We start from the raw sequence: 25,831 nt of genomic DNA on the forward strand, positions 1-25,831 counted from the left end.
CACACACCTGAAATTCAGCCAGAAACAGTCTTCCTTCATCAGCAATCTTCCTCTTATAAGTTTCCAACAAAATATCTGCATGGATTGGCTCCACACTCATCAGTTGCTTTTCATCATCTTTAAACATATTAAGGATTCATGACTAGGGTTATGTCCATCTCTCAAGTGTTCATACAAATTTCATTAAATTCATTGCTTGGACTAATCCTTTGCTTCTTCCCTTCTCACACATACTACCTGGAAAGTCTCAGTCACATACAAAGATTCACCTATGACTTCTAAATGTGGTACTCCAGCCCTCCTCTGGGCTTTATTTTAACCTTTCAATCTCCCAGATTTTCCAAAGGGTTATCCCACATGTACATCAAAGTCAAAATGCCCAAAATAAAAATCATTTTTCCTTTACTCCAGTATTTCAAATCTCAGTAAACAAGATCACCATTCACAAATTAATTTAAGACAGAAACTTCCACAGTTATAGATTTCTCCCTCCCTCTCCATATCCAGTAGATGACTGGGTACTTTCCATCCCTCTGCCAGTGGTCAGGTGCAGGCAGGCCTCCTCATCCATGTAAGTACATCTTCCCAAGTCCTCTCCTTGTCTCTAGTTTTTCCCCATACTGATTTGTCTTTTGAACTGCTGCAAATTAGTCTTCCGAAATAAAATAAAAGCATGCAACTTTGCTTGTTAAAAAAAAAAATCTGACACTCTTATTAGTGTTTCATTGACTAAAACTAAGGTTTGAACACATAACATAATATAACAATTACCATACTTATTTTTCTATATCATAGTTATTATTTTTTCTTTTCATTATTTCCATTTTTAAGTTATGAAATTTTGTAAACAGACAAGTAAGAGAATATGATTAATATCCTTATACTCAAGACTCAGCTTAATTTGCTAATCCCTTTATACTAGGCTATGAACAAGTTGTGTTCATGTGTTAGGCCTCCAGAGTACGAAGCACTTTATATGGTATGCTTGCTTAATAACTTACTAAGGAGTAAGAATACATATTAACCATAAAGAGCTACAATTGTATATGGCTCCTGAAAAGCAAAGTTTCAGAAAATTAAGCGAATATAAACTGCCACTCATGTAAAAACTGTGTTTCTCCTATGATGCAAGACAATGTCCATTAAGGTTGCACATTTGTCTTAGTGTCTGCAGAAATTTCCGTCCAAATACAGCTATCAAATTGGCCATGTACGGTCACTTCTTTGGGTTGTTGGGAACCTCTGGTATTCATTCGTTCTGAACTCAAGGCCACCTTTGAGGTTTTAGAGGGTTTGGGTAAGTTCTAATGCATGCCAATGGACAATTAGAGTGAACTTGGAGATAAAATGCTTCTTTGACCCTCCCTAGTCTGCCCTGACACCTTGAAATTGTCTCCCCTTCTCTGCTCAGGTACTTGTTACTCTTGTGCTCTTCATTCTTCCCTCAGGCTTTCAAAACTAATCCTCAGAACATTTCATCTCATTCATCTATGCATTCATTGACATTTATTGAATTCCATATACTCACATAGATACTCAGGATAGAGCAGTGAAATGAGGGGGAAAAAAAATCTCCTTACTTTCGCATCCCTAGCTTACATTCTAGTCACGGGAGGATAGTTAACAAATAAAATATATAATGCAATATCCAGTAGTGATAGATTTTGCAATGGAAAATAAAGTCAATGAGAGGTTCCAAAGAACCAACACTAAAGCTTTTGTTTACTGATTTGGTACCTGCTCTTGCAGAGGGAAAGCTTTCAGAGATAAGTTAAAACAAGACAGAAGAGTTCTTAAATTTCTCCTGTGTTGACTATGAGGAGACAGATCATTTTATTTATTGTAAACAGTTTCAATCTTTACCTCTATCCCCTTTAATGGATCAAAATCACATTTATTTTTATTTTTTTTTAACGTTTATTTATTTTTTTTGGGACAGAGAGAGACAGAGCATGAACGGGGGAGGGGCAGAGAGAGAGGGAGACACAGAATCGGAAACAGGCTCCAGGCTCTGAGCCATCAGCCCAGAGCCCGACGCGGGGCTCGAACTCACGGACCGCGAGATCGTGACCTGGCTGAAGTCGGACGCTTAACCGACTGCACCACCCAGGCGCCCCTCAAAATCACATTTAAAAAATGAAAGAAATAATGTACAGGTTGAAAAAGAAGGGGAGGAAATGGAATTTCTTTTCCTCTCTTAAGTCAAATTGCATTTTTTTGTCATGTCCTTAAAATGGGCCTTATGTCGAAACAGCCACCATCCCACCTTTTAACCTTTGCAGAGAGACTTGAGCACACTTACTACCTCTATCTCTATGTGACTTTTTGTCTACTCTTGTACTCCCTTATTTGTTGGTCTAATGTCTCCCCACAATCTTAGGTGACTCAGATGCCTGCCTTTCCCACTCACAAGCTTCTATCTTCTATCTTTCTCTAGAAGCATACACATTCAACCACTATGGCATTTACCAAGTTGTTGTCATATTTGCTGATACTTCTGCCTTCCTCTATTAGATTTTCAACCCTTTAAGAGCAGGGTCTGTGGCCTATCACTACCATGTATTCAGCTCCGGCACAATACTTGCCATATACTTGGAAATTCATAGTACTTACTAACTGAATAAATAGATAAGTGAACCTAAGTTTCTTCATTGTATCAACAGAGGAAGTCTAGGTTAGATAAAAAATGTTGAATTCTTATTTAAAACGAATAGATTCAAATATGAGGAGGATATTCATCAGTAAAAAACTGGTATACTTACCCCTTTCAACAAGTTCCTGCTGTTCATCTATATCACTGTGAAAATAAGAAACGTAAGTGTCTATATTTTTTAAGAAACATAGAATTCAACTGGGATTCGATTTACATTTAATGAATGTATTGAAGGAAGGAGGGAATGGAAGCAGGAAGGATAAAGAAAGAAGAAAGGACAAGAGAAGGGGAGACAGGAGAAGGAAGGGAAGGGAGGGGGGAGGGGATGAGGAAGGAAGGAGCTTAGCAGGGCAAAGAGGAAAGAATGAAGGGGAGGAGAGGAGATGGAGGAGAATGGAGGGAAAAAAAGAAAAAGGAAGGAAGGAAGAAACCAGCCAAGGGTTGTCTGCTAAACTCAGGTAAGTGGCTAAATTATTTTATTTTAAAATTCTTGTTTTTCATAAAATATGGTTGTTCCTGGCCCAAAGAAATACATATACTTCCGTAGATACTGCTTTCTTTTCTTTTTGCCTCTATCATTTCTACATCCCTTTGACCCACTTTTAACTAAAAGGATAAATACCTATTCTCTTCCTTTGTTATCATTAAAAAAAATCTATAACAGTATTACTGTAGAAAATGTTACTATTTACTACAAACCAACAAGACGTTGCGAAGTTTTTGATCAAAAGTTCACTGATGAACTGGACTTAATGCTAATTCTCATTCTATACGTAACTGGCTCTAAACTTGCCTCATAGATAGATGTTTTCATCATTATTACTACTATTTTTAATTTTGAAATCAACTCTTACCTGGATCTTCTGTTGCGCAGGTCATAGATTTTGTAGAGAACGAAAAGCAGGGCTAAGAATGTCACAATGATCAGAAATACCAGAAATGCAATCAATGCTTTAGAATTATCTAGAAATGAAACATAACACATGAAAGGAGATTATTATGTCAAATACATTGCTGGGCTCTTTGAATAATCACCTTTAACATACTTTCATTTTTATTATGTCCATGTCTTTTGAGGCTTTCAAACAAATAAATTTTTTAGAATGAGACCAAACACAATAAATTCCTGATATTGTGTATTTTGCCCATATTATTCAAAACAAATAAAAACATCTTATATTTTAAGAAAGCAATTAGAATACAGAAGAGAAACTCTCCTTCCACAAAATACTATTCTTTTATGCGATACTATCATTTAGACTTAATTCTCTTTCTTTCAGTCACTCCATTTGGCAGGGATTAGAGAGGGAGTCTAGTTATTATAGATCTCAGAGAGAAACTCATTTGGTGTAACTTTATGTGCATAAGTAGATAGCCTCCCACAAAGATCACAAAGGCTTCTGTCCCACACAGATAAACTTTCTTACCATTGAGGTACAAAATCAATTAACCGAGGGACAAAATTGTTTCGTTCTACTGTTAGGATTACTTATCCTGATGTAAATGTTCACCAGGGTTTAATGGGAAATCATACCCTCTTCTGGAGAAGGACAGAGAAAAGACAGTGTACTGGAAACATCCTTTGCCCTGGGGGAGTATCTCCTACTTTTCATATACAATGAAAGGGCAGAGAGGAATGCAGTGAAACCAGGGCCTCACTTGGGAGCTAGACTGCTTCGGTTCCAACCCTAGCTGTACCACTTCCTAGGTGGGGCCTTGGCTAGAATCTTCATTATGTTTGTGACTCCATTCCCTAATTCCAAAAATGAGGTTAAATGAATTGATTTACAATAAACACTTGGCACGGTGTCTTGGACATACAAGGACTAATTACTCACTATTCGGAAAAAAAAAAAAAAGTTTTGAGTCCTACTGTATGCCAAACACTGATTTAGTTACATAAGATATCTCGGAGAACAAAACAAGGATCCGTGTCCTCATGGAAATGACCTACTGACACGACAGACACTTAACAGTGCACATAATAAATAAGCAGATGGTAACGTAGGTTAGAAGATGATAAAGACTGTGAGCAGGTGAGAGAGTTAGCTAAGTAGATATCTGGAGGCTGCCTGTTTGAGGCAAAGGAAGGGTAGGGCAAGAACCCACAGGTAGGAGCATGGCCGGCATGTCCAAGGAATAGCCAGAATGCCAATGTGGCTGGAGTGGAGCCAGTGAAGGGTAGCAACAGGAGCTGCCACGTAAGAGTATGACGCAGAGAGGGGAGAGGCAAGGGCCAGATTTGTAGGGCCTGGAAGCCATTTTAATGATACATTAGCTTTTTTGTTACACAGGCAGCACCTGCAGGATTTTGAGCAGAGAAGTGAGATATTCTGACTACACATTTTACAGGTTTTTAGGACTACTCGTTGAGAATGCCATAATCCAGGCAAAATATGACAGTGGTTTCATACCAGGTTGGTGGCTCTAGAGTGAGTAGAAATAGTTACATGAAGTTATAGTTAATGGACATCAGGAAGACTGTGGGTGCAGTGGAGAGCAGGAGCTCACTTTTGGATTTGTGAATTTGAAAAATAATTAGACACCCAAGTGGAGATGCCAAATAGGAAGCCTGAACATGCAAATGTGGAACTCTTGTACCATAAATCTTGCAAGAAAGGGTCTGGGACTGGACATAAATTTGAAAGTTTTCATCATGGAGCTGTTAAAGGTAGAAGATTGAATAATTCACCAGGAAATTAAAATTAGATAGAAAGGAAAGAAATCCCAAGACTAAGTCCTCGGACACTCTAATATTAAAAGTTTGGAGAGGAAAGATAGAACCAGGAAAGGAGACTAACAAGTGAAATAGAAGAAAATTAAAAGCGTGTCCAGGAAGCCAATTCAAAAGGAAGTCTTTCAAGCAGGAGGGGGTAATCAACTATGACGAATGGTGTTGATAAGTCAAATTCAATGAGGACTGAGAATTGACCTTTTGATGTACTATCAGAGAGGGCATTGTTGGATTTGACAAGAGCGATTCAGTGGAATAGGCAGGCCCAAGAGAAAAATAGGAAAAGAACCAGAGACAGTCAAAATACAAATCTCTTCATAGAAGCTTTACTGTTGGGAGGTAGGGGGTATGGAGATGAAATAAAGGGGTGGCTGAAGAGGAAATAGTGTCAAAAGAAATATTGTGGTTGCTGTTTGTTTTCAACAATTGCATACTGATTAGACTTATCTAGCACAGAAGGGAAATAATGATGCAGGAGAGAGAAAAGAAAGCTGTTGGATGTGGGAATTGGGCGATTGATGGGATCAAGGGATTCAAGAATAATTTCAAGGGTGATCATAATGATTGATTATGAGTTTACATTGTATATGGAGGGATTGGAGGACACCAAAGGGATGTGGAGTGGTGCACCAGTGTTATATATTGCTACTATGGTTTGCTCTGGCTAATGGAGATAGGAAAGGAAATGATGTTCTTACTATTTTAGATGAGGAAATTGAAATTCAATCATACTAAATCATGGTTTTTTTTTTTTTTAACTTTTTAAAGTTTATTTATTTTTGAGAGACAGAGAAAGAGCACGAGCATGGGAGGGCAGAGAGAGAGAGGGAGACACAGAATCTGAAGCAGGCTCCAGGCTCTGAGCTGTCAGCACAGAGATCAACGGGGGGCTTGAACTCACAAACTGTGAGATCATGACCTGAGCCGAAGCCAGACACCCAACTGACTGAGCCACGCAGGTGCCCCCTAAATCATGTTTTTAAAACAATACAGGAATAATACATTTGAAGCAGTTTGGTAAGACTGAGAAGACTGGGTATGCTGGGTATTTAATCAGTCCTCCTTTCTTTCTTGTGGCAGAGATTGGCTAATGCTGAATCCACCTGTTTTCTTTTCCTTGTGAATCAGCTTTACTTGCTGTTCAGTGTTGCCATGTGACTGAGATAAAGGTAGAAGTGAGATATGTTAGTTCCAGGCCTGGCGCTTACACCCTCTGGAAAGATGTTACACACTCTCTTCTCCGGGTTGCCGGATGGATGTTGGCAACCATAGCAAAATTAGAAGCTATATATGAAAAATGGAAACCCTATGTCAGCCTAGAGTTTTGAATGAATATGTAGAACAGAACCCCACCACCTACACGCACACAAACACCTACCAATTGGTATACGGTAAGAAATAAATTTCAATTCTGTTAAGTCACTGGGATTTGGAGGTTTATCTGTTAAAGCATCTGTCGTTACATTAATTCATTGGTACCCCTCATTCACCCCATACTTACTGAGAAGTGCTACACTGGGATAGTCTCTAAGGATACAGCAGAATATAAGGCGTGAGAAGTTACCAGTTCTAAAGAAATTTTCATTCTTTTGGGGGGAAACAAATGCTAAACAGGTAAACCAACAAATAAAATAATAATGTATTTTCCTTAGATTTATGAAAGAGTGAGTAGGTGGAAAAAAAGTAAGGGGAACCTATTTTCTACACGTTCAGGAGTGGCCTTGAGCATGAGACTTTCTATAACCTGAAAGATGGAAATGACCCAGCTAAACAGATAGCTGCCAGAGACCGTGTGTCTCATGTTCAAAATGTCTATAACTGGAAATTCTTAATAGTAAGAATAAATTAATTTCAAATAGAGACTGGCAGATGTTGGACCTGAGTTTGAATTCTGGCTCCACCACTTCTTTACTGGAAACAAAAAATAAATTGATTGAATTATCTAAGTTAAAATTTCCTCGTCTATAAAATGGGAATGATTTTATTTTATTTAAAAGGATCTTGTGAGGATACATGGGTTGTATTGAATATTTTAGAGAAGTTCTTATTGCAATAGACTCCCAAAATGACCCAACGTGTTTTTCTCAAATTCTTTTCACTAAAATTATCAATAAACCTGTGATTACTGGTATATATATTGATCGACATGATTGTTTCCAGAATTTGTGGATAAAAACCTCATCAGAGGAACAATCATCTAAACTCATCCACCTCAAGGAAATTACTAAAATGAAAGCATGTTACTAGAAAAATAGGACATCTTGAACTGAGATTTTGCAAGAAACTGCCCCAAATGACTATAGTAAGCGTTTCATTCCACAGCAATTAATTAGGGTCCATTCTACAGAAACATTAAGTAGCTTCAGACTTGCCTTGATAAACTTATTAATGATAAAACAACCAAGACTTCAGATATATATCATGACCTAAGAACACGTCTCTCTCCCTTCTTTCCAGGAATTCTGCTAATATTAAAGACCTGACAGTGGCATAGATCCATAATGCCAGAAAGAATGGGAGAAGGGAAATTAGAGTTAGAGAGATTTCAGCAAGTTTTGGAAGGTAGAAAACAAAGGAGAGAAAGCCAGCACCAAAATAGCACAGTGCATAAGATCCATACCAGTTACCCAGAATGCCTGAGTCTCAAATTTGGAGGCACATAGACAGTGGAAATGAATCATAGGACCAAAAATGGTACAGTTGAATGTCTATTTACAGAGAAACCAAACACCCTTTGAAAAGACACTCCAGGGAGGAGACAGAAGTTTATTCTCTGAGAAAATTGAAAGGAAAAGGTTAAGAGACTCAAGGTAAAATCGGCTCAGAACAGAGCAGGGATGTGGCCCAGGACTGAGATTAGGAGGGCAAAGTCAATGTCTGCCTATGAAATGGTTGAACACCTGTCCCTCTGCCCTACTATGGGGAGAACCATTCCCCTACACTGTAACACTACTACAAGAAGTATTACATTGATTAATTTCCAGAGATAATAAATGGCACTGGAGAAAACAAATCATAAATATTACAAGAAATCTCCTCAGTCAACAGTCCCTGTAAGGGCTACAGAACTTTTTTAAATAATTTATTATTTATTTTTTAAATTTACATTCAAGTTAGTTAGCATATAGTGCAACAATGATTTCACGGGTAGATTCCTTAATGAACCTTACCCATTTAGCCCATCCCCCCTCCCACAACCTCTCCAGTGTTTGTTCTCCATACTTAAGAGTCTCTTATGTTTTTGTCCCTCTCCTTGTTTTTATATGATTTTTGTTTCCCTTCCCTTATGTTCATCTGTTTTGTCTCTTAAAGTCCTCACATGAGTGAAGCCATATGATTTTTGTGTTTCTCTGACTGACCAATTTCACTTAGCATAATACCCTCCAGGTCCATCCACATAGTTGCAAATGGCAAGATTTCATTCTTTTTGATTAGGGCCATAGAACTTCTAATCAACCTTTTCTATGGTCTCCCTGTAACTTTGATCAAACTGCTGATAAGAACCGAATTGTCAAAGAAATCCTCAACAATAAAGGGGGGTTCCAAAATAATAATTTGACTTAGGAGTTCCAAAATGGGACTAACAGGAGCTCCAGAAGGGCTACAGGAAAAAAAAAAAAAAGTGGAATGAAAAAAAATTTCTCAGAGATATGTTTCCAGGTCACAAAAGCCAATAGGATACGAGAAAAGACTCGTGCAAGACAAAGAATAAAGAGGAAAGCCTAAAAGTCCCAAAGAGAAAAAAGATATGAGAATACAGAAAAAGAACGAGAAACAGGATGGCATTAGAAAGTAATACTGGATGCAGGAGAACGAAACAGAAATACTTTTTCAATACTAAGTTTTTAAACTCAGAATTCTATGCCAGGTCAACCTATGGATCAAGTGCCAGAGTAGAATTAAAGCATTGCATTTTTATGTGTGCCAGAATTAGAATATTTTCTTCTTACACTAGAGAATATATACCAGTAATTTTTTTTTTTAACAAATGAGATTCAGATGTAGCAATTCTGAAACAGGAAACTAATGAAGGAAAATTTTACCACAGTAGCTAAGCTGTACACCTAGGTAGTCCAAATCAGTACAGGAAGAAAGGGCCCCAGGAGCTCTTTCGGGAACATTGTCAACGTGTGGCTAATGAAGTCTTATGCCAGGGAAGCTCAGCAAAACTTTTCTAGGAGGTGCATTCTTGGCAAGTCACAACCCATGACTTCTCCTGGTGAAGACATTACTATTAAAACCTCATTCTGTCATTTATCTATTACAAAGATGCCATCGTGAGTGAAGAGTCAATAAAACTTTTTCTGCTTGGTGAGGAAGGGACCGTGGGATAACACTCTAGCTCCACGGACATGGAAATCTGATAAAAGCGGAATGTTAGCTGCCTTTCTAGGCAATGTTGCCAATGACGAAAATGATCCCTGGTTGCTCAACTGTACCTGGACAGGAAGATTTATGTGTGAACCACACTGTCCTGGTGCAAGCCCCAGTTTTCGGTCTCCCTGAGTGGAGTAACCCAGGGCACATCTCATTTTTGGGCACAATCCCTGTGGCATGTCTGGAAGCTACTCCCAAGGAGCTATTCTAAGAGATACCGATTCCTTTCTTAACAGGGGGCTTCTAAGCAAGGGCAGCTAGCACACCCACACGTGTGACCCAATTCTCTCACATCTCACTTGCCTCTGGGAGGGTCAAAGAACAGTTCCAGGGCTTCCATGGGCACTGTGACCACTATCGCTACCCCCCCCCCCCCCTTGCTGGCACACTGTGTTTTCTGTTCTGTGTCTCCTTGAATGAAATGGTATCACATCTGGCCTAGTAAAATGTGAGTGACTGTGAAACGTCCAGTTGAGTCTATTGCTCCCAAGAGTAGGTGCTGCAGCTAGAAGTTATCTGCATATGCAGAAAAAAAAAAAAACAACAACAATTCAATGGAGTTGTTTTTATTGTAAGGAATTATAAAAGAAAAGTATTTATATGTAAATAAAATCAAAGCTATCTGGTTGAATTTGGTGGGCATTTAGTATTAGAAGCTTTTATTTAATAAATCAGAGCAGGAAGAATGGAAACTTTACATGGGACCTGGGACAACAGTTTGGAACATGAACTTTTATATCTTTCCTCTTTTCAGAGACTTTGGGAAATAAGGCATTAGTGCTTGCACACATGCATGTGTGTGTAAGAGAGTAAGACTGAGACATTGCAATGATAGCATCAGAAACTGTCTAGAGTTGGGGCGCCCAGGTGGCTCCATCAGTTAAGCGCTTGACTTCAGCTCCGGTCATGATTTCATGGTTCATGGGTTCAAGCCCTGCATTGGGCTCTGTCCTGATAGCTCAAGCCTGGAGCCTGCTTCAGATTCTGTGTCTCCCTCTCTCTCCGCCCCTCCCGCTCCCTCTCTCTCTCTCTCAAAAATAAACATTAAAAAAAAGTAAAAGAAACTGTCTACAGTTGATAACACAACACAGAAATTTATATCATTTAATTTAATTTACAAACATACAGATGGTGAACAAGCTGAGAAACTTAAAACAGTGTACTGCCTTCTCCCTCCATAGGATGAAATCCATGGGCAATGTTACTAACTCTAGAAAGAGGAGCAGCTAATATTCTTTACCCCTATAGAGATAACCATAAGAAGAACTGAAAACAGAAATGGTGAAAAGTGGCTGTCTTGGTGAGCAGGACAATGAGTGGGGAGTTGTGACACACAGCTGTTATTGTCATTGTTATAACAACATTTAAGTTTAAGTGATTTTTTTCTATCTGCAACTTTATTTTGATCAAAATATTTAAAATAGCAATGATAAAAAATTAAATAGCCATGTTGTTATTAAGCGATTTTTATCTTAGCTGTAATTAGGTAAATCAGGACAGATTTGTATCTAATGCCTGCCTCTACCAAGCTCAACTTTGAGGGACAGAATAAGACAAAATAGGTAAGTCTCCAAAACGGTACACAAAACAAACGTGTTTTGTTAGCAGTCATGAAAAATGTCATAAACATACTCATAATTTAAGTCTATACAGATATATCCTCTTACAAATTGTTTTATGAAATCTACCTCCTTTAATAATGGAATCTTTTAATTGAATTTAAAATACTGTAATTTACAGGGGACGGATTAATGGTTACCAGAAAGAAGACAGGTGGGGCGGGGGGGCAAAATGGGTGAAGAGGAGTGGGAGATACAAGCTGCCAGTTATGGGATGAGTAAGTCACAGGAATAAAAGGCACAGCAGAAAGAATATAGCCAACAATATTGTAATAGTGTTATATGGTCACAGATGGTAGGAACACTTGTGGTGAGCATAGGATAAATGAAGAGAAGTCAAATCACTCCATTGTACAGCTGAAACTAATGTAGTATTTGTGTCAACTACATTCAAATAAAAAATTAAAAATAAAACAATATTGTTTTATTCACCTACATATGCTTTTTTTCAGAAAACATAAAATATTACCTTGATAGGAAATATATAAACATTTAATAATTAAATATAAGCATGAATGTAAAATAATAAAGGTTTGTAATGTTAATATATATTTTAATATAATATAATAAAGAGCCACAAAATGACTTACAAGATGTTGAATGAAAAACAGATTCTGGAGTTCCATTATGGTGTCCGTTGTTGTAATAGACCTGAATTCCAGTAATAAAACAAAATAGTTTTCTAACGTGAATTTATCTATCATAATGCAACACATACATTATTTCTCATACAATGGTGTCTATTTTAATTTAAAATATACAGGTTAAAGTTAATTTAAAAATAGAAACCTCAAGATTATGTCAATGTCTTATTATCAAATAGTTTTTCAAAGAAAATATTTAACAGTGAAAAAGCCATAAAGAAATCTTAGCTTATTTGGCAACAACAACAACAACAATAATAATAGTATAATCGGCAAGAGTAAGTGAAACTGAAGGAATAAACTCCAACACATCAAATTCTTCAAAGCTTAAAGTTAAAATTCCCTATTGATAAGTTAATATCTATACATTTTATTTAAAAGGGAAACTACCATGTACTGTTTATAAAAGTTACACACAAAATGAACATACAATTGGTAAAAGCAAATAGAAACAATATGACAATCACAGTGTTTATAATAAATTGATATTTAGTTCACAAGGGTTAAAGTTATAAGGATTGATACCCCCAAGTGATACAGGGTAAAATCTACAGTATTAACCTAACTAGCAAAACTCCCTGTGTCTCATAATATTGAATACAAATAAAGCCAAAACAATTTAGTTATACAAGGGAAACTGAAAAGAATAACAGAGCAGTAACAGGCTTTGGAAAAAAAAAAAAAAAAAAAAAAAAAAAAGGTAAAAACAAATCTGAATAATATCATTAAAAGATAAACATGATACATTTGGACAGTATATATCTACAATATATATCTAAGTTTTTACCCTTTGGAAGATATATAATTTCCTCAGTACTCACAGAATATTTGTAAATATTCATTATACATTTAACTGTAAAAAATACTCTATTAATTCCAAAAAATAGAAATTGTAGGACTTCTGGGTGGTTCAGTTGGTTAAGCGTCTGACTTTGGCTCAGGTCATGATCTCGTGGTTTGTGAGTTCGAGCCCGCATCAGGCTCTCTTTTGAGAGCTTAGCATCCTCTGTCCCCCTCTCTCTGTCCCTCCCCTGCTTGCACACATTCTCTTTCTCACTCTCAAAAATAAATAAATGTTTAAAAATAGTAGAAATTATAAAAGCGAATTATCTTTTAAAAGCTAGAAACACTAGCTCTTTAAAAAACAGATAAATTAGAAATTCTTTCCAACTGCAATATAAATTCTTGGGAAATATAATCAGAACATTCTACTCTAAAAATCCACTTGTTAAATTTTATGTCAGTCATTGAAAAATTAATAATAATAGGGGCTCCTGGGTGGCTCAGTCCGTTAAGCATCCGACTTTGGCTCAGGTCATGATTTCACAGTTTGTGGGTTCAAGCCCCACGTCAGGCTCTGTGCTGACAGCTCAGAGTCTGGAGCCTGCTTCAGATTCTCTGTCTCCCTCTCTCTCTGCCTCTTCCCCACTCTCACTCTGTCTCACTCTGTCTCTCAAAAATAAATAAATGTAAAAAAAATTTTTAATAAATTAAAAAAAAGAAAAATTAATAATAACACAAGCATGGGATACAGTCAAATTTTACCAAAGGACAATTCATAGTTTAATTTTTTCTTTTTTTGTTGTTTTTTTTAAATAATAAAAAAATAAAGAAATGGACCAAAAATGCTTTCAATCCCAAATTAGCAGAAGAACATAAAAATAAATCTACAAAAAGAAAAGTAATAAATGGAGCAATGATAAAAATTACTTTATGAATCTGTTAACCAGAGATCACAATGATGAATAAAGCTAAAATGATTGATCCCTCGTGATGGCATAAATGTTGTAGTGGAGACAGAAAGAAACATGAAAATGAATTATGGTACATGCAATGAAGAAAACAAGAGACAATCTTTTGAAGGCTGGGGAAAAGAATGAGTAACTAAGTAATAATCTACTACTTTGAATTTGAATGTTGTATTTTTAAAATTTTTTTTAACGTTTATTTATTTTTGAGACAGAGAGAGATAGAGCGTGAACGGGGAACGGGCAGAGAGAGAGGGAGACACAGAATCGGAAGCAGGCTCCAGGCTCTGAGCCATCAGCCCAGAGCCCGACGCGGGGCTCGAACTCACGGACCGTGAGATCGTGACCTGAACTGAAGTCGGACGCTTAACCAACTGAGCCACCCAGGCGCCCCTGAATGTTGTATTTTAATATGTTTACCTATATTTTTCCAGAATAACTTATATTGATGAATGGGAGAAGAAAATTCTAGAAAGAGAGAAGAACATAAGGTAAAGTACCTATGGAGAGCAAATTCTAGGTGCATTTGAGAAACTGAAAATAAATGGAACTTAATGGGTGCTGGAAAAGTAATGGGAGATGAAGTATAATGTACATGATATGTAATAACAAAATATTACTTTTATATGGATTATGGGAAAAATATAAATCCACAAAGTGTAAAATGTCTGAAAAGAACAATAATATTGAAAAAAAAAATGGCTCTGAGAGGATTCCTCTGTGTTAAGAGGATTAAAAAAAATTTTCAGAGAACAAATCATTCCTATACTATTTAAGGTTATAAAAAGGCAAAGAAACAAGAAAATGTGCTATTTATCAGGTTAGCACAACTTTTATAGCAAAGTATACTAAGAATGATTCATGCCCACACCTATACAAATGCCTGTGCCCGTCATCTCTACCCACTTATTGAAGGGTTTCATTTATGAATGTCTATTCATAAAGACTTAAAAAAAGCCTTTGAATTCAATAATGCTTTCAAAGAATAATACACAGTGACAGAGCAAGACTTTTTTTCTTGGAACGTGACATGGTTTATCCTTACAAAACCTATCACTATAATTCACCATATGAACAAATCATATCATGTCATCACAACCATGGCATCATCTAATATAGTACAATAAAAACACAGGAAAAAGTCCAACCTATGTCTGATTAAACAAACAAGAAAGGTTATATATTTATAAATACATATGTTTTTGTATATAAACATATGTACATATAAACATTTCTTTAAGTTATAAAGGGTATAAGGTCAATTGTCAACATTATTTTGAATAGTCAACTATTGACTGTTGAAATTTCCATTAAATCAGAAATAAAACTGATAGATCTGACTGAATAAAAATAAAAGGAAAAATTGTGTATGATTTAAAGTGTTATAAATAAAGTTAAAAAGCAAACTACAAGCTGGAAACAAAACTTGCAACTTATATGACAAAGAGTTTAATATCATTAATATCCAAAAACTTCCCCAAATAAAACTGGACAAGGGAGCAGCAACAACAAAAACTGTAGTTACCTTCGACAGAAAATAAAGAAAGCCATTCAAACAAAAAGAGATGTCAATACCATATCTCACCTACTCAACATCAAAGAAAAAGAAGGCCATGCCCAATGTTGGTGAGATTCTCCAAAGCAATTATTTAATAGACTGTATGGGAAGGGTAATTTGGTAACTTACAGGGAAAAAAAATTATCACAAAAATTCTTAAAATACAAGTAAATTCCTTTTGACCCAATACCTTTATTTCCAGGAATTTATTTAAATAGAAATCATTAAAGACACATTCAAAAATTGTGCTATTTACCAGTAAGTGTGCTAATTGATTGTTGTTTATAACAGATGAAAACAAGTATAGTTAGTAGAATGTTAAAAAGCCATATAATAGAATCTTAGGCAACCATTAAAAATTGCAATGTAGTGAAATATTTAACATGGAAAAAGTTCATGTTGTAGTGATATATGAAAAATGTAGGTTACTAAACTATGTGTTCAGAATGTTGATAATATATATGATGAATATATGTAAATGCACATTATAATATTATGAAAGTTGTGAGATAATGGCAAATATATATTGGTTTCTGCCCTCGGTTCCTGGCACAGAACTCCTGAAACCCTTATAATTTCCCTGGTAATAGGAGTGTTTTTCATTCTAATCAGGTGACCGGGTGGGCTCCTGGATGGCTCCTGGATGAGGACTAGTCATTAGAAAGCCAAAGCTATGATTAGAAGCTTGGAATTTTCACCCCAGTCCCCCATTCTCTTGAGAAGGTAGAAGGGCTGAAAATGATTAATGATTGGTCACACCTACATGATGAAGCCTCCTTAAAATACCCCAAAGAAGGTGGCTTGGGGGCTATCAGGTTGGTGAACACATCCATATCATGAAGGTGATGTATCCCAACTTGATGGGGACAGAAGCTCCTGTACTTGGGACCTTCTCAGACATCACCCTATGTATCTCTTCATCTGACTGTTCCTCTGTATCCTTTATCACATATTTCAATAAACTGGTAAACGTAAATAAGTGTTTCCCAGAGTTCTGTGAGCCACACTAACAAGCAACTAAGCCTGAGGAGAGGGCCATAGGAACCCCTGATTTATAGCCAAGTCAGACAGAAGTTGAGAGTAACCTAGGGATCAACTACTGGCAGTTAGAGCTGAAGTGGGGTGGAACAGTCTTGTGGGACTGAATCCCTAACCTGTGGAATCTGCCACTATCTCCAGGTAGATAGTGTCAGATTTGAATTAAATTGCAGGATACCCAGCTGGTGCCACAAAGACTTGCTTGATGTGAAGGAAAACCTCCACACAAATTGGCGACCAGAAGCATCAGAAGGGTGGCGCTGCACATGAACTGTACAGGAGACTCACAGAAAAGAACACACAAGAAAAGACGGAACTACGGTTTTTCCCTACAACCAGGGCCAAGACTGAGTTTTTCCATTTCAGAAACACACTCATAAAATATGATCAGTAGATGGTAAGCTTGTAGATGAGTTTTTTTTTAATTCTCCATGTTTACTGGTATTTCCTAATATTTATTTCTACTATTTTCTAACCTCAGTGCACCTGTAAAATATTTTGCAATTTAAAAAGTCATGTTAGTCCCCAAAATAAATAAACGTTGGAAAAAAAAAAGTCATGTTAGTAAAGATTAAAAGTCAAGGTAAATAAAACATTTTGCAAAGTAATAATCTATTGTGCATAAATTTAAATTAATTTATTGTGTATAAAATGTTGTGCTTCTTGACACAGGCACAATAATTTTGCTATGAGTAAATTACATTAAAGGTGAAAAACACTCCAACAAAATATTTGCTTGAAACCATTGTTCTTAGAGCTGGGGATAAGAAGTTCGGAGTCAACCACTTAAGACTTTAAAGTATGATTTCATTAGACGAAGAGTTTCTAAAGCTCATGTGAGCATCAATTGGTCTTAGTATTATTGAAGTATGGTGTAATAATCAGTATAATGTACATTAGTACTACAGTTGAGGATAGAAATTATCTTACCTTAAATTCGTATTTTGTTGAATATTGAAGATATAGTACAGAGAAGTGGCAAAATATTTGTGACTCATTTTTAACAAAGGCATCTCCAGTTTTGACTTCCAGATGGTAGGATCCATTATTGGGGCCTTTAAAGTCCGAAGGAGGATCACACTTCACAAGAATACTATTATCTGATATCCGAGAAGCAAGTAAGTGCCTGACGTTGGTTGGCTCTATCAAAACGAAGGAATATTTGTTACTTTAATCACTTTGTACATGCATATTTAAATCAGTTGGCAATATTTGTGTACATTATAAATTATTATTTTAAAAAATTTTTAATGTTTATTCATTTTTGAGAGACAGAAACAGAGCATGAGTAGGGGTGGGCAGAGAGAGAGGGAGACACAGAATCTGAAGCAGGGTCCAGGCTCTGAGCTGTCAGCACAGAGAATAACGTGGGTCTCAAACTCATAAACCGGGAGATCATGACCTGAACTGAAGTCGGTCGCCCAACGAACTGAGCCACCCAGGCACCCCCAATATAAATTATTTTCAGCATAATTTGGAGATTCGGGATGAAGAAGCTATAATAGTACATGCATCAAGAAACTGTACCAAAACATCTAAAAATAAACCCCCCAGTCTTTCAATGAATATTAGCATATGTGTTATACTTGAAGTCATGGGACTTCGTGCCATCTCCTAAGGAGAGTATACACGATTAGAAAATAGAAGGAAAGAGGGGGTAGAGAAGAGGGGAAGAAAGGTGCAGGGGGAGAAGAGTGGATGATAGAGGGATTCTGAAGGCCTACATACAGTAGAGCTCTTCGGTTCTTTTTTTTTTTTTTTAAGATTTTATTTTTAAATAATCTCTACATCCAACATGAGGCTTGAACTGGTAACCCTGAGATCAAGAGTTGTATGCTCTACTGTCTGAGCCAGCCAGGCGCCCCCAGCTCCTCCGCTCTTGAGGTGCTTACATTATCCTAGTAACTACCTACCTGGCTGCATTCTTTAGGAGGAGACACAAATTATCTTTGTTTGCTATGACTTCACAGAAATTTAGGAAAATAGCAAAAGCATAAAGCTCAAGGATCTGGACTTTTAAAACCGGAATCTAAATTACATTAAATTTCATGAAGAGCAGTCTACATCCATCCCTGAATAAGACAATTTTTCTTCATGAACTTGGTGCCAGCTAAGGTCTCTGGAGCTACAGATACTGCCTTACACAGGGGTGTTTCTTCTTTCCTGACTTAATGGAGTTAACATTCACCACGGAGATAGATCTAGCTTTAGGCCTGGAAACTATGGAGACATCATACAGGTAGCAACAGGAAAATGTCTTTGAAAGGAAACTTCAAATGGAAAAATGTGCCATAAAATAAAACAAGTAGTTCGCTGTAACAAAGAGAAGACAATGCCAATAAGTTACTGTATTTTATAAGGTAAGCGGGTAAGTAGAGGTCAGCAAGTGAATGCTTTGTGGGTGAGATGTTATTAGGTGTCTCATTGGCAGTTACTAGTTCTAGATAATAAAGAAAACAATAGACAATGCATTTTTATCTATGTTGGTTAGGTACTTAAATTGTCTGAAATCTTAAAATTGTTCCAGTTAATATGGCCTCAAGCTTCATTCTTACAAATCTGTGATGGTCTATGAAGAATACAGAGAACCCAGGATAACAGTTTAGAACATTATTGTATTTTAAATTATTATAAACCCTAGATGTTAATAAATGTGCCAGGTCAATGTGTTTCCCCAATGAAGCATAAAGAAAGACGGATTGTATACTAAAAAGTTCATACTGGGGTGCCTGGGTGGCTCAGTTGGTTGAACGTCTGACTTCGGCTCAGGTCATAATCTCGCAGCTTGTGAGTTCGAGCCCCGCATGGGGCTCTGTGCTGACAGCTCAGAGCCTGGAGCCTGCTTCGGACTCTGTGTCTCCCTCTCTCTCTGCCCCTAACCCACTAACCCACTCACATTCTGTCTCTGTCTCTCTCAAAAATAAATAACATTAAAAAAAAAAAGAATGGAAAAAGAAAAAAAAGTTCATACCTTGTTTCTTGCCATTCACAGAAAGAAGTATTAAGGCTTATAACTTACTATCTGCAAGTGTTTCAAATTCACATGTCACAGCAGGTCCATCACGTTGTACTTTTCCCATGGTGGAAGCCTTTAATGACACACTGTACTTTGTATAAGGTTTCAAATTTTGCAAATTATGTTCGGTCTCCTCTTTACCCAGAGCTTTGCAGTTTTCTCCTCAAGAAAAAAAAAAAAAAGGAAACATTTAAGTCATTAAAACTCAAGATTGCCACATATTTAACTTGCTGTCTACATTAAATCATTTTGAGCTGACTCTGAGGGATTAGGCATTTTTTTGCTTCTTTGTGGGCCTGAATAAGGAGTTCAAACTGTGCAACTCATATAATATTTGGAGGACAATAATGAGGATTATCTTCCTGAGGGTTTCTTTCTCCAGGCTTTAGAGAATAAAGATTGAATTTAGAGTGTAAAGATTGTACCAAATAACAAGGCATCGTATTTCTGTTGTTGCTCACTAGTTCAATCCACATTGCTAGCGCTTCCCACTTCTTGATTCATCATCTTTCCTGACATGGAATTAAATCTTACACAAATTACCTGAAGCATGCAGCGAACAAAGAACATAATTATCAAAATAATCTTCAGGGCTTTCCCAGGTGATCCTTCCTTCTGTTGAGCTTATAGGCTTGCATGTAATATTTGGAGGTGCTTTTGGACCTGTTACAAAATAAGAATGAAATATGAAATATGACAAATAATACGTGGAAAAACATCCTTTGTATAATTATGATTATTAAGTCACATTTTAATTATGAGTTAATTATGAAATTAAAAGAAAGACATCTAGTCTCATTAAATTTGCTTTAGAGGTCGCTTAACATAGGAAATGTCACTCTACAGTGGCACTATGGAGCCCAAGTATTCCACTGACCTAAAATATCTGTGAATATCCTCTTCCTCTCAGATATAGTATTATTGTTCATCTACCTTGGAATTCCTAGATTTCACTGTGCTGAAAATCTGTCATTGGTAGTACTGATAAACTTAACTGTCATTATTTGGAAACTTCCAACTTGAGATGAAGAACGTAATAAATGCTTAAATCAATTTATGAGGTGTAATTTACATTAAAACACACCAATTTGAGGTAAAATTATGACTTCTGACAAGCATATGCGTCTACATAACCATCACCATAATCAAGCTCTAGAACATCTCTATCATCCCCCCAAATTTCTTCTGTGTCACTTCCCAGGCAACTCAGCCTCTTTGCCCAACCCCAAGCCCCTTTTCTCTGTTACTATAGATTCAATTTGTTTCTTCACCCACTTCACATAGATAAAATCAAATAGTACTTTTGTATGTCTATCATACTGCACTCAATATAATGTTCTAGATATTCAATTATGTTGTTGCATGTGTCAGTAGTTAGTTCTTTTACTTCATGAGTAGTATTCCATTGTAAGGATCCACCACATTTTATCTATTCGTTTAAGTGTTGATGGGACATTGGGACTGTTGCCAGACTTTTGGCTACTAGGAGTGAATCTGCTATGAATCTTTGTGTAGGAGTCTTTCTGTAGAGATGTTGTTGTTGTTTTTTTTTTCTCTTTGATAAATACTTAAAGTTTCTGAGTTATTACTTTACATTCACAAATAGTATTGTTGGTTATTTTGACGTTAGCCATTTTAGCGGGTGTGTAATGTCATCATCCTCTCATAGTTGTTTGTTTAATTTTTTTTAATGTTTATTTATTTTTGAGAGAGAGAGACAGAGTGTGAGCAGGGGAGGGGCAGAGAGAGACAGAGACACAGAATCAGAAGCAAGCTCCAGGCTCCCAGCTGTCAGCACAAGAGCCTGACGTGCGGGGGGAGGGGGGGGCTCGAACTCACAAGCTGGAGATCATGACCTGAGCCAAAGTCAGACACTTAACCTACAGAACCACCCAGGTGCCACTCATAGTTGTTTAAATTTTCATTTCCTGGTTGGCTAATGACATTGAGCATCTTTATATATGCTTATTGACCATTTGCATATCTTCTTTTTTGAAGCAAATGTTCAAAATATTTGCCTATTTTTAATTTGGTTACTTGATTTCTTATTTTGTATTTGGGAGAGTTCCCGATACATTCTGGAGAAACTTCTTTTGTTGAAAATTAATTGTGGATATTTTCCTTAATGTTTGGCTTGATTTTTTTTTTATTTCCTTAATGGCTTTATTTGAAGAGAACAGTCAATTTTGATGAAGTCTAATTTTTAAATTTACAAAATTCTTGTTTTATGTGTCTTAAGAAACCTTTTCCTACACTAAAGTAGCAAAGACTTTCTAATGTCTTTGTCTAGACATTTTATAGTTCTAATCTCAGTGTTTAGGCCTGTAAATCACTGAGTTAATTTTTATTTTTATTGAGAGGTAAAGACTGAATGTTTATCTTTTCTTCTATAGGGATACCTGGATCATTTATTGAAAAAAAATAGCCTTTCCCCCACTGAATTGCCTTTATACTTTTACAAAAATATATGTATTTCCACCCCTAGGATTTCTATTTTGTTACATTGATTTATAAGAATTGCAAAGATTTTAGTACTTAATATTCAAAAAGTATTAAATTTTTCTGGGTATGCTGGGGACATAGTTTTAATGTAATTTTATTTTTCTTCTTGTGATTTTGTTTTGGAGGGTTTTTGGAAGGCAGTTTTAGGCAGTTCCCTTAGTCCTTAGCTAACTCCTTCCATATGAAATTTGGAAAGTTATTAGAATAACTTTAGTATGTTCTATCAAAAATTCTATAAGATTGTCATTAACAAACAAGTTCAGTAATGTGGCTGACTACAAGATCAATACAGAGAATTAATTGTATGCCTGTATACTGGCAATAACCAATCTGAAAATGAAATTAAGAAAATACTACCATAGAATCGGTAATAAATTTAAAACTGAAAATAAATTTAATAAAAGAAGTACAAAACTTGTTGACTAAAAACTACAAAAAAAATTTGTTTAATAAATTTAGGAAAACAAATAAATGGGAAGACATCCCGTATTCATGGACTGGAAGGCTAACATTGTTGAGATGATATTACTCCCCAAAGTGATTTTTACAGGTTCATTGCAACCCCTATCAGAATCCTAACTGGCTTCAGCCTGGGTGGCTCTGTCGTTTGAGTATCCAACTCTTGATTTTAGCTCAGGTCACTATCCCAGGGATGTGGGGCCTGCATCAGGCTCCATGCTGAGTGTGGAGCCTGCTTAAGTCTCTCTATCTCTCCTCCACGCCACTTCCCCAGTCACGTGCTCTTTCTCTCTCTCTTTAAAAAAAAAATCCAGTTAGGCTTCTTTGTAGAAATTGACAAGTTGATCCTAAAATTCATATGGAATTCCATGGAAAGTTGAATGCTCAAAATAATTTTGAAGAACAAAGCTGAAGGAATCATACTTTCTGATTTCAAAACCTATCAAGCAGCAGTAACCAACAGTGATCCTAGCATAAAAATAGGTATGTAGATCAACAGAATAGAGCTGAGAGGCCAGAAATAAGCTCCTTATTATGATTAATTTTTGACGATGGTGGCAAGACTTTTCACTGGGGAAAAGATGGTCTTTCTAGAAAATGGTGCTAGAACAAGAGAATGACTGCATCAAAAGAATTAAATCAAACTCTGACCTCACATCATATACAAATATTAACTCAAAATGGATCTATAGTGTAAAATTTAGTAGAGAAAATTATCAAATTATTAGAAGAGAACATAGGAATAATTCTTTATGGCTTTGGATTTGGCAATGGGTTTTTTTTAATAATTTTTTTTAATGTTTATTTATTTTTGAGACAGAGAGAGACAGAGCATGAACGGGGGAGGGGCAGAGAGAGAGGGAGACACAGAATCGGAAGCAGGCTCCAGGCTCTGAGCCATCAGCCCAGAGCCCGACGCGGGGCTCGAACTCACGGACCATGAGATCGTGACCTGAGCTAAAGTCGGACGCTTAACCGACTGAGCCACCCAGGCGCCCCATGGCAATGGGTTTTTAATGTGACACCAAAAGCATAAGCAAAGGAGTAAAAATTGATAAGTTTGACTTCATCAAAATTAAAGTATTATCAATTTCAAAAGTTATCAACAAAATAAAATGACAATTCACAGGATGGAAAAAGATATTTGCAAATGATATATCTGACAAGACACTTGGGTCTAGAATATATAAAAAAAACTCTTCTAACTCAATAAAGATTTTTCTAAGTGGGCAAAGGCTTTGAATAGATAAAAGATATACAAATGGCCAAAAAACACCTGAAAGCCATGCTCAAAATTATTAGTCATCATCCAAATCACAATGAGGTACTACTTCACACGCATTGAGATGACTATAATAAAAAACACAGACAATAACAAGTGTTGGTGAAGATGTAGTAAGTTAGAACCCCCATGCATTCTGTACGGGGAATGTAAAGTGATGCAGCCACTTTGAGGGAAATACAAACCAAAACCACACTCAGATACCACCTCACGCCAGAGTGCCAAAATGAACAAATCAGGAGACTATAGATGCTGGCGAGGGTGTGGAGAAACGGGAACCCTCTTGCACTGTTGGTGGGAATGCAAACTGGTGCAGCCGCTCTGGAAAACGGTGTGGAGGTTCCTCAAAAAATTAAAAATACATCTACCCTATGACCCAGCAATAGCACTGCTAGGAATTTACCCCAGGGATACAGGAGTGCTGATGCATAGGGGCACTTGTACCCCAATGTTTATAGCAGCACTTTCAACAATAGCCAAATTATGGAAAGAGCTTAAATGTCCATCAACTGATGAATGGATAAAGAAATTGTGGTTTATATACACAATGGAATACTACGTGGCAATGAGAAAGAATGAAATGTGGCCTTTTGTAGCAACGTGGATGGAACTGGAGAGTGTTATGCTAAGTGAAATAAGTCATACAGAGAAAGACAGATACCATATGTTTCCACTCTTATGTGGATCCTGAGAAACTTAACACAAGACCATGGGGGAGGGGAAGGGGGAAAAAAAAAAAACAGTTAGAGAGGGAGGGAGCCAAACCACAAGAGGCTCTTAAAAACTGAGAATAAACTGAGGGTTGATGGGGGGTGGGAGGGAAGGAAGGGTGGATGATGGGCATGGAGGAGGGCACCTGTTGGGAGGAGCACTGGGTGTTGTATGGAAACCAATTTGACAATCAATTTCACATTACTATAAACAAACAAACAAACAAACAAACAAAATGATGCAGCCAGTTTGGAAAACAGATTGGCTGTTCTTCAAAATGCAAAACATGATCCCCACATTCTAATACTAGGTATGAATACAAGAGTAATGAAAACATATGTATACACAAAACTCGTAAATGAATGTTCATAGCAGCATTATTCATAATGGCCAAAAAAGTGGAAAAAACTAATCAACGTATGAACAAACAAAATAAGGTATATCCATACGATGGACTATTATCAGGCAATAAAAAAATAAACTGAGGGGCGCCTGGGTGGCTCAGTCGGTTGGGCGGCCGACTTCAGCTCAGGTCATGATCTTGCAATTTGTGAGTTTGAGCCCCGCGTCGGGCTCTGTGCTGACAGCTCAGAGCCTGGAGCCTGCTTCGGATTCTGTGTCTCCCTCTCTCTGACCCTCCCCCGTTCATGCTCTGTCTCTCTCTGTCTCAAAAATAAATAAACGTTAAAAAAATTAAAAAAAAAAAAAAAACAAAAACTGAAACATTGATACATTTTGCAACATGGAAGCACCCTGAAAACATTATGCTAAGTGAAAGAAGCCAGTCACTAAAGACAGTATATTATACAATTCCATTTATATGAAATATCCAGAATAGGAAAATCCATTGAAGCAGAAAGTTGATTGGTAACTGCGTAGGTGTGGAAAGCAGGAGAGAAATGAGAACAGCCTGCTAATAGATACGGGGTTTCTTTTTGGTGTGACGAAAATGTTCTAAAGTTGATTCTGATGATGATTGCACAACTCTTAATATATTTAAAAAAACACTGAATTATATACTTTAAGTGGGTGGGTCATGTAGTAGGTGAATTAACAAAGTCTTTTGTCTTGTTTTTAAGAATGTAGCTTCTTAGGGGCGCCTGGGTGGCGCAGTCGGTTAAGCGTCCGACTTCAGCCAGGTCACAATCTCGTGGTCCGGGAGTTCGAGCCCCGCGTCGGGCTCTGGGCTGATGGCTCAGAGCCTGGAGCCTGTTTCCGATTCTGTGTCTCCCTCTCTCTCTGCCCCTCCCCCGTTCATGCTCTGTCTCTCTCTGTCCCCAAAATAAATAAACGTTAAAAAAAAAATTAAAAAAAAAAAAAAGAATGTAGTTTCTTGGCCAACTAATCTTTGACAAAGCAGGAAAGAACATCCAATGGAAAAAAGACAGTCTCTTTAACAAATGGTGCTGGGAGAACTGGACAGCAACATGCAGAAGGTTGAAACTAGACCACTTTCTCACACCATTCACAAAAATAAACTCAAAATGGAT

At 36.8% G+C, this 25,831-nt stretch overlaps 1 protein-coding gene across 1 annotated transcript in view; it reads right to left on the reverse strand.

Moving 5' to 3' along the window:
• Nucleotides 1-3: 3 nt before the first annotated feature.
• The window catches only part of LOC121022406 (receptor-type tyrosine-protein phosphatase C-like), a gene marked incomplete at its 3' end in the record, with an annotated part of 102,830 nt that continues 77,002 nt past the window's right edge, over nucleotides 4-25,831 (reverse strand). The window contains exons 12-18 of the mRNA XM_040463483.1: nucleotides 19,931-20,050; nucleotides 19,391-19,549; nucleotides 17,302-17,513; nucleotides 11,974-12,034; nucleotides 3,508-3,616; nucleotides 2,763-2,797; nucleotides 4-117 (exon numbers count right to left, since the gene is read on the reverse strand). Coding sequence (XP_040319417.1) covers nucleotides 4-117; nucleotides 2,763-2,797; nucleotides 3,508-3,616; nucleotides 11,974-12,034; nucleotides 17,302-17,513; nucleotides 19,391-19,549; nucleotides 19,931-20,050 — 810 coding nt within the window. The remainder of the gene's footprint in view (nucleotides 118-2,762; nucleotides 2,798-3,507; nucleotides 3,617-11,973; nucleotides 12,035-17,301; nucleotides 17,514-19,390; nucleotides 19,550-19,930; nucleotides 20,051-25,831) is intronic.

This window comes from Herpailurus yagouaroundi, unplaced genomic scaffold (assembly GCF_014898765.1).
Source record: "Herpailurus yagouaroundi ecotype Mexico unplaced genomic scaffold, PumYag 403, whole genome shotgun sequence".
NCBI classification, from domain to species: Eukaryota; Metazoa; Chordata; class Mammalia; order Carnivora; family Felidae; genus Herpailurus; species Herpailurus yagouaroundi.